General features: G+C 41.3%; 1 protein-coding gene across 2 annotated transcripts in view; it reads left to right on the forward strand.

Moving 5' to 3' along the window:
- Positions 1-14,113, forward strand: part of PAMR1 (peptidase domain containing associated with muscle regeneration 1) — a 97,555-nt gene that overhangs the window by 66,763 nt on the left and 16,679 nt on the right. The window contains exon 7 of one of the 2 annotated variants that reach the window (XM_054440811.2): positions 10,639-10,689. The exons of the other annotated variant lie outside the window; for it this stretch is intronic. Coding sequence (XP_054296786.1) covers positions 10,639-10,689 — 51 coding nt within the window. The remainder of the gene's footprint in view (positions 1-10,638; positions 10,690-14,113) is intronic. 2 annotated transcript variants of the gene reach the window in all.

A 14,113-nucleotide genomic window follows, 5' to 3' on the forward strand; every position in this document is an offset into this window, starting at 1 on the left:
GAGTTTCCTTTGCAAACCTCTCCAAGCCATTGCTAAACACTAAATATTGCCACCACTGCACCAACATACAGGCAAGAAAGATCTGCTTTTAAATGGACAAGTAGGTGGTGCCAGTGTCATTGTTGTAAAGGAATACTGGATCCCAGGAAAAGACACCCATATTAGGCATGTTGAATGCTGAGGCTTTGTAACCTGGACAGCCTTGGGAGGAAGCTGTTAAAAATGACAGAGTAATGTTGGGGAGAAACTAGATTCGGACACTCCAGAACAGGTTGCTCAAAGCATCATGTTATCTGGCCAGCCTCCCTTTTTCTCATGGGGTTTTATTAGTCACTCATTTAGTGTGGGCTGTGTCAGTCCCCTGCTGGTCATTTTGGAGACAAGACTTCAGAGTAACATTTTGGTATTTTGTTAAAGGGACAGGGAGAAGAAAAAAAAAAAGGAGTAACATTTTGGTATTTTGTTAAAGGGACAGGGAGAAGAAAAAAAAAGGAGCAATCAAGACTTCAGAGTAACATTTTGGTATTTTGTTAAAGGGACAGGGAGAAGAAAAAAAAAGAAGCAATCAAGACTTCAGAGTAACATTTTAGTATTTTGTTAAAGGGGCAGGGAGAAAAACAAAGGAGCAATCTGTCTTGAGAGGGTATGAAGGGCATAGGGCTAATTCCATGGAGAACAGTCCCAAGGAATCCATGGCTATTACCCACATGTACTTGATAGCCCAGAGCCTTTGCAGACTGGAGGAGCCCAGGAAGACCATTAGCTAGCGGGCCACTCTCTTCTTACACATTACCTGGGTCTCTCATCTACTCACCCTCCCTAATATGAAATGAATCTGTAATGTCCTCCTTGGTGTATTCAGAGGGATGCCATCCCATTTGGATTTAGATCCAAAAAACAAAAGCTGTCACTGAACATAGTAGAAGCTGCCCTTTTATAGTTACCAAGGTGTGTGTGTGTGGGTGTGTATGTGTGGTTTTTTTTTTAATTTGGGGGAAAAGTTTTCTTTTCAATTAGATCAATCCTTGTTAGATGAGCTTGGGTCTACCTAGCCCAAGTGACATCTTAGTATGAACTCTCCTGGGCTCCATGGGCCTTGACCAAAACATTGCTACATCTCATGCAGGGCAAGAGGCTTGGTGGTTGTGACATAAGGAGTGCATTTTGCTACTCAGGAATTATTTCAGCATGGACAGCATTCTAGCCAAATACCAAGGCTAGAGCCAAATACCAAGGTGAAGCCATGTAAACAATGCAGCAAGACTACCTCCAAGAGCTGGGAACAGAGCACCCATCAATGTTGAAAGGGCCAGACCCACCATTGCTTTGCTAACGCTTTGCTTGCACCTGTCTGCTTCTTGCCAAGGCCCTTTTGGCTTTTGCTTTGGCAGATGAGGTCACTGAGACAGGACTTAACGTGGCAGGCAGATTGTATTTGGGTTCTGGGTTAAGAGGTAATTCATTAGAACTTGGATGGACTGTCTACCTACTAAGGGTTGAAAGAGGAGGGCGCTCATCATTACTGGCCATCAGAGAAATGCAAATCAAAACCACAATGAGATACCATCTCACACCAGTTAGAATGGTGATCATTAAAAAGTCAGGAATCAACAGGTGCTGGAGAGGATGTGGAGAAATAGGAACACTTTTACACTGTTGGTGGGACTGTAAACTAGTTCAACCATTGTGGAAGACAGTGTGGCGATTCCTCAGGGATCCAGAACTAGAAATACCATTTGACCCAGCCATCCCATTACTGGGTATATATACCCAAAGGATTATAAAACATGCTGCTATAAAGACGCATGCACACGTATGTTTATTGCAGCACTATTCACAATAGCAAAGACTTGGAACCAACCCAAATGTCCAACAATGATAGACTGGATTAAGAAAATGTGGCACATATACACCATAGAATACTATGCAGCCATGAAAAAGGATGAGTTCATGTCCTTTGTAGGGACATGGATGAAGCTGGAAACCACCATTCTCAGCAAACTATCGCAAGGACGAAAAGCCAAACACTGCATGTTCTCACTCATAGGTGGGAATTGAACAATGAGAACACTTGGACACAGGAAGGGGAACATCACACACCAGGGCCTGTTGTGGGGTCGGGGGAGTAGGGAGGGATAGCATTAGGAGATATGCCTAGTGTAAATGACGAGTTAATGGTTGCAGCACACCAACATGGCACATGTATACATATGTAACAAACCTGCATGTTGTGCACATGTACCCTAGAACTTAAAGTATAGTAAAAAAAATATATTAAAAAAAAAAAAGAAAGAGGAGGATACAAACAGTGAGAGCATAGCACAATTAACTTCTGTTGGAAACAAGCATCCCTGACATTATGGGACCCAAGACAGACACCAGCCTGTTGGCAATGGTTATAGAACCCCAATTTTCCTTAAAGGCATCTGCCTTGTGGGACATTTACCACTTGTCCCTCCCCTTGCAGGGCATTAACTACATGTCCCTCCTCCTGTGTCAGAAAATGAAAGCTTCCTCTTTGCAAAATGCAAGGTATTCTTGTTGGTATCCATGTACTAAAGCAATAGTCATTATTCTCTCTATCGTTAATATAGGCCAGGCTCTGGGCTTTATGTGATGTGGCCCATTTATTTGTCTCAATGTTCCCATGTAGTAGATACTTTGATTACGTGCACTTTACAGATTCATCCAGCTAGACATTTTTGAGTGTCTATGAGGTATCAGGCACTGGAGAAATAAGGCAGGGCTATCCAGTATATATTTTCCCCTCCTTTTGACAAAGCTATGAAACAATTCCAATCTTAGCCCTTTCCTAGTCCTTAGAAGAATGTTACATGCCATGCAGTTTCCAGCTACAGCTTCTTCTAGCAAGGCTTGTGGTAATAGTGATGGTGATGATGAAAGTTATTACATGCTTCCAGTATGCCAGGAACTGGGTGGGATCTCCTACGACTCAAATGTGCCTAGCAGCCGAGGAATCTTCTGCAAGTTCAGTCTCTTCATCCCCAAGGCTAAACAGAACAGAATTGCCCAGCTCAGGCCATTTCTTATAGTTTGAGAAGTTGGCTATGAATACCACTGGGGAACATTTCCCCCAGTAGTTTAGAGTTATCACCCACCCCCAAGGAGCTGAAGCAAAAATCTTCTGAGATTTGGGGAAGCCCCAAGAAAACTAATGTTACCAAGCAGATTCAGTAGAGGATGATGAAGTTTCTAACACATACATAGGCTACCCATCTACACTGTCAAATGGGAATGTGTCAGGTTGATTTTGAAGAAGAAATAAAATGACTAGGACTTTTCAAAAAATTTTCCAAGTTGACCTGTCTCTTAGGCACAGGCAGTTTCAGCTGTCTAAATAAATAGGCCATCCAAACACCGGAAAAGTGGTATCCGAAAGACATAGTGTACCATGCCCAAGGACAATACTGATTAAGATCAAATAGCTAATTGTAAGCCTCAGCCTCTAAATTGCTGCCGGATGAAAAAATAACAGTGTGTGCAATCCAAGCATAATTTCACATAGAGAGAGAATGAGAATTTCTCATTCACACCCCCAGAGGGCTGGAAAACATCAGGGGGGAAGAATTCCATTGGCTGGAAAGGGATCAAAAGAGTTTTCAGTGGGGATTACATCACCAGTTGGTGTCATTATTCCTGGTTGGTGAAGACCTTCCTGGGAGTAAAAAATATTTGGTTTGGTCCAGAGACACAAAACTCAAATATAAGCTGAACAGGAAAAAATGAGGGAGAGAAGAGAAGCCATGTGATGCTGTCTGTAAGAGCTGGCCTCGTGTTAAGTAGATTTCCAGGATGAACAATGCCCTGATGAGAAAGTTAATGCCTTTTCTAAACAGAACCAAAATTCTGTCACAACTTGTTTCCTTGATTTTGGTGACAAGTGACAATGGGTGGATGCCAAGAGTATGCTAAGAATTGAGACAAACATCTCTCCATTCCTGGCCCTTACTACCAGTTAGATGGCAGTCATCAATTTTGCTGACTCTGGATCTGTTTCCTTTGCTGGAACTCTCAGATAATCTTATAGCTCCAAAACGCAGCTCATATTAAAGAAACAGAATAGTACCTGCCTGACTTGGTTTTTAGCTCAGGTGGTATCTGGCAATCATAAATATTTCATTAACATAACATTTGCAAAAAAAGAAATACATGTTTTGTATGTATAGTTTTGTAAATCACTGCAAACTCTTTCTGAAGGCAAGCAGGGTACAAATAATTAAAGTAAAATAAAATAATTTGGAAGCTGAACAAGAACAATAAAAAAATAGAGCATTAGATGGGATGGAGATTAAAAGAAAGTGAACACACATTCATCTGGGGGTGCAACCATTGCTGATTTTATTCTAACATCTACTCCTTTCTTCCCCTTATCTAAGGATGGGTGCTGAGGAAATGTTGTTCACTTCAGTTTTATAAATTATAGAAATGTTAATTTTTCAAATATTATATCTTTCTAAAAAGTAGATCATTCTCCCTTTCCTGAAAAGAAAAAGGTAGCTGGACTTGATCATGCATACCGTTTCTGTGCATGCTAACCCAACTGTCTTGTACTTTCATGCTCCTCCTACCCTGTCTGAGGCTTTCTCTGGCTCTCAGGGTGCACAGGCTCCTATAAGTGGGCAAATGGGAGGTATGAAGAGTTAGTGTTCATCTCATCATCCTTCAACAAATGATTAATGACAATTGGTAGGTAATAACTCATATCCCTTCCTCTGTGAGTAGGATAATGATGAGACATGCTCCACACTGTCTCCCAGAGTTTCTAAACATCATTCAGCCTCAGTAATCCCCTGTGGTAACCTCCTTGATAATGCAGTCTTATCTCCTTTCTCATTTATAATAATCCCCATCTCATTTCCCTCACTCCACTGTTGGTTCTTCCTAAGATTGTCACCTAAATGAACTACTTGCACTCAAAGCCTTGTCGCACAGGTGGCTTCTAGGAGAACCCAACCTAAGACACCTCATGAAGGTGTTCCCTTGAGGAGCTAACTTAATAGAGGTCTACAGCTTTGTATTAGCCATGGTTCTCTAAAGAAACAGAACTAATAGAATTTATATAAATATGTGTATACACACACACATACACACAAAGTATTGGCTCACACAATTATGCAGGCTGAGAAGTGCCATGATGTGCTGTCTACAAGCTGGAGACCAGGAAAGCCAGTGGTGTAATTTGAAGGCTGGAAATCCAATAGTGTAGACTTCAGTAAGCATCTGAAGGCCTAAGAACCAAGAGTGCTGAGGGCAGAGATGGATTCCCCACTCAAGCATTCAGGCAGAGAGATAACCCAAATTATCCCTTCCTGCACCTTTTTATTCTATTCTGGCCCTCAACAGATTGGATGATGCCTGCCCACACTGGGAGAGAGCAATCCTTTTTACTCGTTCTACCAATTCAAACACCAATCTCTTCCAGAAACACCCTCACAGACATGCCCAGATATAATGCTTAACCAGATATCTGGCATTTCGTGATCCAGTCTAGTTGACACATAAAATTAAGTACCACAGTCAGGTAGATAACCATCTGGTTGTTTCTCTAAACTATTAGATGAGCCTTTGATCATTGCTTACTAACGTATATTTTAGGGTTGCATTATCTGAAGGATACTCAAAATATGAATCATCTGTATTGCTGATTTAAAAAAAAAGTTAGATCTAAGAATTGATATTCTGTACACACACATGTGCACATGCACAAGTTCTTCTCTGTGTGTAAGAGCAAGTTTAGCCTTTTGTAGGGTCATGGGAGTGAGTGGAGACTGCAGTGTTATTTGTGGAGAGAGCCAACAAAACTTCCCAGAGGATTTGGTATCTTCTGAAGGGTTTGTTCAAACTTTGCCATGCAGCAAGTTTGAAAATGGCTGCTCCTATCATAAAGAAGTGTCTCTGGGTCTCTTCTAATTGTCTCATCTCTTGTAATTGTGCCCTGATCAACTGTCCACACTGCATTAACTACACAAATGTGCCTTGGTTAAATGGTGATCTCTGCATCAACAGTTCTATCTAGTACCACAGGGAGAACACAAATAGGATAAAACTGGGAGCTCCAATTCCAACAAATCTCCAATGATTATTCTCAGCAGAAGCATTTAAATTAGAATTTGGTTCCATTTAACTCAGCATTCTACCTGTAGATTAAGAAATTTCTTTTCAGACAGCATGGCAGGCTAAGTGGTATGAACCCACTGCAATTAATTGCACCTGATGAAATCTTTGCTACAATCCAGACTACAGTCAACTTCTGGGGTTGGCTAGTATTTGCTGAGACCCCGCACCTCATTCAAATTCATCTAAGGACCCATGGTTACCTTTACTGTATTCATTGGTTCACAACTTATCCTCTGATGTAATTATAGAAGCAAAGTTAAGAAAGGTACTAGTCACTTAGTAAGAATTGGTGCAAGTGAAAAAAATTTATTCTCCCTACTCTTGCTCTCTCTCTGTCTTTCTCCTTTTCTGGTCAGAATGAGTTGAGTTGGCCCAAAGAAGTAAAGCTGAATCTCCTGCAGTGACATCCCTTCAAGTACTAGTTGAACTATTAACTCTCTTTTTTGATTGAAAAAGATTGTGCTGGGTAAAAATCTGACCTGGGGAATAAGAAAGTGGAAGGAAAGCCCCAAATCTTTTTTTGTGTTGTTGTTAAGTGTTTAAGTGAAGCTAGAGAGAGCCTTGAGAAGTATAAAGCACCTTAGTAGAATAGCTTGAACTGGCATCACTACTATTTCAGGGTTTAAATAAAAAATTTCTATATTAAACATACAGAAAAACATCTTCTAATGGCTTATTCAGCTGGGCACAGAGGAGGCACTCATTAAATGTGTGAAGATCCAAAAAAATGAATCAAATCAATAGTTAATAGCACTTCATCATTCTGTGTGACATGCTGGACTTCTGAAAGGCAAAGCAGTGTTTGAACTCTTTGGCTTCTAGGGGCTTTTTGTAGCTCTCATCTCCAACTTTGAACTTATGGCTTGGAGAGTTAAGCAAAAGGAGAAGACACATATTCATGCAAGGCTGGTGTATCATATTAAAATTCTAGATTCATTCATTCATTACAGACAGGCATACACTGGTGGATAGCAATAAATGAAAGAAGAAGTCTGTTGTCTCACCACAGCTAGGATCTACTCCTAAGTTTTGTGTTTATCGGAGGATATGGAGGGGGCCTCCACTCCCAGGTTAGGAATGAAGAGTGTGGACTTCCTTTTCACACATTTAATATTATTGATTTCACTGGAGGGCAAAGAAAATGGTGTATGAGTGTGCACTGAGGAATCACTTTTCCTGAAAATAACTCCACATTGTCCTGATATAGTTATTCCCTGATATCACCATCATCGTGTCCACTTCCTATAGAATATATGGACCTGGTCATCTCAGCTACTTTTATGTCGAGTATGACAATCAGACAGGTGAGAAAAGGATGTCACTTTACTTGCTTTGAATCCACTAAAATCCGTCTCTCAGACCTGTAATTCAGGCTCATGAAAAAGGCAGTCACTGTCATTCTTGGGACCTCGTCTGTGCCCCAGACTTGTAAAAAGGTTACTTGCTTTACACAGACAGCACCAAGTCATCAGAGGGAATCATCTCACAGCAGATTTTAGGTACACGCTGTTTTATTAGGGAAGCCCAATGTCTTAGACTACCTAATTCTTTCAGGTAAAACATCTTGGCTGGTGTGGGGCTGGCCTGGAGCCCGAGGCGAGCATATTTGTGGAGGTTGGAAGTCCTCTCACGAGGACCTGGCCTCTACTTGTTTGGCCAATCATACTCCCCAAGATCTTTTCACTGCCTAGGAGTGCTGCACACAGGGCCTGACGCCCAGGGTTAAGACAGCTACCTCTTTGTGATATCATCACCTCCAGGAATGAGACTGAGGGAACGCATGAGGGACTTTGATGCCCAGGGCTAAGAAAACAGCAGAGTTGTCTCAGGTTAGTTTTTTCCCCAAGCAGTCCCTGAGTCACGTGCTTCGGTCCAACTGATTTATCAAAGGAAGCACTCCCAGGATCAACCAGTAACAGAGCTGGGGAAGCAAGATAGAATGGGGATGGAATCAAGCAAGAGCGTTTTCAACTGAACTCCCAGACTCAACCTGATCTCATGGGCTCTGAGGAGTATAAATTATACCTCCAGGAACACTGTTTGGGCTTGTAAACTTCCATACCCATGAGTCATTGCCTACAGGCAACCCTGGGGTGGGCCTTGGGGGACAAAAATCTCCTAGGTATTTTTCAGCTCATATGAAGTACACATATGAAGTACAGGGTGGTGGCCATGCCCAAGGGCAGTCCTCTGAAGGTTGTAAGTGCTGGTTCTCAGCTGCAAAGCACTCATGTAGAAGTTGAGGAATGGGTGCCTTGAGCTGGCAAAAGAATCTGGGAGACTTAAGTGTTCACTGTAGAGCCATTCCAAAGCCATCACATAAGCTTCTGTAAATTGACATGACAGTGGACCACCTCATACAGTTGCCTGGAGGAAAAAAGAAAACAAAAATAAGAAAGGTCTTTCTTTAAATATCTATCTGAAACAATATCCCAGAGAAATGCACCTTTGATTCCTATTTTTTGTTCATGCAATAGCATGTAAGGGCATGCTAAACCCAGTGTGTTTCTGTCTCCAGGATGAGTCCTGAAAGTAGCATGGCAATGTGCTATTTATTATTAATCACAGAATATTTCACTTAGTGAAGCAGGACCTTGATGCTCCTTCAGGCCAGAAATGAAAATATTTTAAATTCTCATTTGGCTTTGTACCAAAAAAAACCCATCCCACTGAAGATAAATGAAACGCTCATTAAAAACTCAAATAGGAAAGAATCATAAATCAGTTCAATGGTGAGACACAAAGGTTTCTAAAAAGAGAATGAATAGGAAAAAAAAGATCGTTTTGAAATCTGACCCTGGGGAGGAGCTCTGATGAGGTGCAGATGGCCTATGTACCCACCAGGTAGATGTCTAAACTGGGAGGGCAAGTCTTAGAATTCACTTCAAAAGCATCATAGGAGAGAGTGTGGCTTTGGGAAGTACAGAAAATAAATGAGAGATAAGAGAGAATAATACCCAGTAGTTGTTTGATATAGGATGCAATTTGAAGGCTTTATTGTGCAGGATTAAAAGATATGAATGTACAGACACCGTGGTTGTCACCCGGAACTGTGATCAACACCTTGGAATGAGGTATGGAAGGCCGTCGTGGGTAGACATTACCAGGAGCCCAGAAAATGGAGTGGAATATTACATTATGTTTGAATAGGCCCAACAATGGGCTTTTATACTTCTCTGTGGGGTTTTCTTTAAGATATATTTGGGAAATTGGCATTTAAAGGCAGTTGGGTGCTTTGTGAACAAAGGCAAGTAAGGGAAAAGGAAACTGTGCTATTTCAGTTACTTCTCAGAACCAGCCCAACCAGGTAAGTGTTATCCTGTTTTACAGATGAGAAGAGCAAGATTTGGGGACATTATGTAATTTTTCCAAACCCTAGTTCATTAAGTGGAAGAATGAATATATTTAACCCTTTATCCCTTCCACCTACCAACAAATATTTATTGAACACCTACTATACGCTTGCTCTGGACACTGGGGAACCAAATGATTATGTGAACCCACATCTATCTGATCCTGAAGGCCATTCTTTTTCCATTAGAGTCTAGTGAATAAACTTATTTAAATAATTTCATAGAAAATTATATTACTCTATGATTATGCAAGATATTAAAGAAATTTTTATGGGGTGGTGAGACTATGGGAACACATAAAAATAGGCATGAAAGACTGAATAATGCTAGATTTAGAAACGTGGTAGGGAAGACCCAAGCCATTTTGCTTGGTAGGTACTTAACCCCAGAAACAACAAAAATAATAACAAAATTTTAGGGTCACGTTTTCTGATTATAGAACTTTGGAAAAAATTATAAAGAAGCAAAATTTATTTTTAATGTTATAAGCCAGAGATAATAACTGTAATTATTTTAAAGTATGTTCTAGTTTCCCCCCCAACCCTTGGCTGCTTCATATTTAGCTGGCTTTGAACTTTGTGAATCTGTAGGTTGATGTCTTTCATCAGTATAGGAAAAATTTTAGCTATTATTTCTTTGCATATTATTTGTACTTCATTTTCTCTCCCTTCTCTTTCTTGGATGCCAATTACATTTATTTTTTAGCCTTCTCACTCTATCCCCTATGCCCCTTATTTTTTCCCATACATTTTAAATCTTTTTGTCTCTTTTTGCTTCATTCTGAGTTTTTTTAAGCCATCTCTTAGTTTACTAATACTCTTCAGTGGTATCTGATTTGCTATTAAACTTATCCACTGAGCTTTAAATTCCTGCCATTATACTTTTCAGTTCCATGTGTTTCCTTTGTTTATTTTTTTTAAGTTTCTAGTCTTCTGCTCAATCTTGTTTTATTTCCTCGAACATATTCAGCATAGTTATTTTTGAGTAGTGTTAGATAACAACATTATCTGTATTCTTTATAAATGTGTTCCTGTTGTCTGTATTTCTCTTGATTTTCAGTCTTGCCTTCTGTCTTAGTCAGTCTGGGCTGCTACAACAGAATACCATAGACTGGGTGACTTAAACAACAAACATTTATTTCTCACAGTTCTGGAGGCTGGGAAGTCCAAGATCAAGGCGTCAGAAGATTCGTTGTCTGGTGAGGGCTTGCTTCAGATGCTGACTTCTTGCTGTATCCTCATGTGGCAGAAGGAGGGTGGGAGAGCTCTCTGGGTTCTTTTTCACAAAGGCACTAATTTCGTTCATGAGGGCTCCACCCTCATGAACTAATCTACTCCCAAATGCTCCACATCCTAATACCATGATATTGGGGATTTGGATTTCAATATATGAATATTGGAGGGGCACACACATCCAGTACATTGTACCTTCTATTGGATCCTAACTCAGAAGCATCACTTGGCTCTATCCTGATAACATTCCGTAAGCAATAACTTAAAACCAAATAATGGTTCTCATAGTTCTCCATTCTAAGATCTCATCAAGTTAAAGTTGTACCATTGATTTAATTATAGCTTTTCTGGGTTTGTGAGGAAGGAAATAGTACATGAAGAGTACACATCACATGTGATTTGATTTCAGAAATGCCAGATTATAAAAGAATACACATCTAAGCATTATGGAAATATAGCTATATTCCTTGGGCAGAGGTGTTTATATGTCCTGATTCAGTTTCTCTTTAAATCTTCTTTTAAAGTCTGTTTAGTGAAAGAAACAGAAGATCTAAATTGTTCTAAATCTCTGTTACTTTCAAGGGCTCAAAAACTCTCTAAAGTTTCTGCTAGTTAAACCCACATTAAATATAGTAGAGCTATGAGCCATTAGAACCCTGCATTTGGAAAGTAACAGAGTGGGAGCCTAGTGGACCATGAAAGCACTTCCTTCCAAGGGCAGAAAAACCCAACTGTCAGGCTTACCTGTCAAAGCCAACAATAGAAAGGATTTCTTATCCTCTGCTGAGGCAGATGTGGCTAGAGTACAGTTCATTTTCTCTCTGTATTCCAAGACTGGTCTTAAATATCACTCAATCTTTCTTGGCCATGAGCTCTAGCTAGCAATGGTCAAAATCGATGGAGAGCTCCACTTAAATTACACAAATTGTAGCCCTTTAATACGCTAATTGGCTGCAGATTCACATGCCTGCTAGAACTAGGCAGCCCTTGGGGGCTGTGAAGAATAGGGCTCCCTTCTAAGCAAAGACACTTTTCAACTCCAGTTGATTATTGCTATATGGGAATACAGGCCCAGGGTTTCAGATCTGAATTACGTTAGAAATGAATAATATAGATTTTTAAATGAAATCTCCCAATTTTTATATCTGCAATGAATTCCATTTTATAAAACTTTCAAGCATAACATACTATGTTTTTGAGACGATTTCAGTCTGTGGGCCCCAATGGGTGCTTACTAAGCTCAATTTTCAGAATGAATGAATCTGTGCTATTAGAAGCTACCACCATCAGTGAAGCAACATGGACTGCTTTATCTGCCTTTTCCTCCCACATCATGGCGGCATTTCTGAAAATATAAGCACTGGAGTTTTCTGAGTCCACTTGAAGCATCAAGAAACCCATTACCCTTTTTATACCATCACAGTATTTTTAAACAGCTTACTCAGTGGGGTCCCTTTTTTATACTTATTGATAAAATGGGGGCTTTGGATTCATTTGCCAGAAAAAATGCTGATATTACATAGTCCAAAGGCATACAGAGTGTCATTGAGATTAACTTACACATAGTCTATGGATGGTCTTAGAGTAGACAAACCAGTGATTTGGCTAATTGTTGCAGCCTTGCCAAGTTGCACATAGGAAAATTATTTATTTTTAATTCTCAAATATTTTAGAGGTGTTTTCTGAATGGAGATTTTTCTTTTTCTGCCTGGAGGCAGCCAAGTAAGTTTCTTGGAAGGCAACTGGGACAGTTACAGGAAATAAAGCATATCAAATGCATAATTGTGGGGGCCAAGATGGCTGAATAGAAGCAGCTCTAGTCTGTGGCTCCCACTGAGAAAAATGAAAACGGCAAATGAATCCTGCACTTTCAGCTGAGGTATCCAGGTTCTCTCATTGAGACTGACTAGGTGGTTGTCATGACCCATGGAAAGCAAGGAAAAGCAGAGTGGAGTGATGGCCCAGCCGGGAGCTGCATGGAGTAAGGCAAACTCCTACCCCAGCCAAAGGAGGTGGTGAGTGATGTGCTACCCTGCCAGGGAAACCACAATTTTGCCATGGATCTGTGCAACCCACGGATGAGGAGATCCCCTTGTGAGCCCATGCCACCAGGGCCTTTGGTCTCAAGCACAGAGCTGTGCAGTCTCTCGAAGGCTGCTTGGGTTGTGGCCAGTGGCAGCAGGCTGGAGACTGCCTAAGATGACCAAGTTCCCAGGGGGAGGGGAGGCAGCCATCACTGCGGTTTCAGTTGGCCATTTTTCCCCACTGGTCCAGAAAGATTGGACGGTTTGGACAGAGAAGAATTCCTCACAGTGCAGCACAGTGGCTGTGGCAGATTGTGGCCAGACTGCTTCTTTAGGTGGGACCTGGATCCATCCCTCCTCACTGGGTGGCACCTCCCTGCAGGAATTCCAGCAACTCCAGCCAGGGATTTATGGACAGAACCCCAATCTTCCTGGGACAGAGCCCCTGTGGGGAGGTGGTCATGATCTCCTGTTCAACACACTTAGTCTTTCCTGCTTGCTGGCTCTGAGGTGGCCGGTAGTCCAGACGAGTGGGATTTCCCCCAGTGCAGTGCACCTGCTCTGCCAAGGGGCAGCCAGATTGCTTCATTAAGCAGGTCCCTGATCCAGTGCCTCCTGACTGGGTGGAACCTCCCAACAGGGATGGCCAGACACCTCATACAGGAGAGTTCCAGCTGACATCAGTTTGGTGCCCCTGTGGGATGGAGCTCCTGGAGGAAGGAGCAGGCAGCCATCTTTGCTTTGCTGCAGCCTCCACTGGTGATATCTCCAGGTGTGGGAGGGACCCAGGTGAATAGAGTCTGGAGTGGACCTCCAGCAAACTGCAGCAGCCCTGCAGAAGAGCAGCCTGGCTGTTAAAAGAAAAACAGAAAGCAACAACAACATCAACAAAAAAGACCCCACAAAAATCTCATCCAAAGGTCAGCAGCCTCAAAGATTGAAGGTAGATAAACCCATGAAGATGAGAAAAAATCAACGTAAAAGTGCTGAAAATTAAAAAAGCCAGAGTGTCTCTTCTCTTCCAAATGATTGCAACACCTCTCCAGCAATGGCACAGAACTGGGCTGAGGCTGAGATGGATGAATTGACAGAAGTAGGCTTCAAAAGGTGGGTAATAATGAACTTTGCTGAGCTAAAGGAGTATGTTCTAACCCAATGCAAAGAAGCTAAGAATAATGATAAAACACTACAGGAGCTGTTAACCAGAATAATCAGTTTAGAGAGGAACATAAATGACCTGATGGAGCTGAAAAACACAACACAAGAACTTCACAATGCAACCACAAGTATCAATAGCTGAATAGACAAAACGGAGGAGAGAATCTCAGAACATGAAAACTATCCTGCTGAAACAGAATAATCAGTT

Source organism: Pongo pygmaeus, chromosome 9 (assembly GCF_028885625.2).
Source record: "Pongo pygmaeus isolate AG05252 chromosome 9, NHGRI_mPonPyg2-v2.0_pri, whole genome shotgun sequence".
Lineage (NCBI taxonomy): Eukaryota > Metazoa > Chordata > Mammalia > Primates > Hominidae > Pongo > Pongo pygmaeus.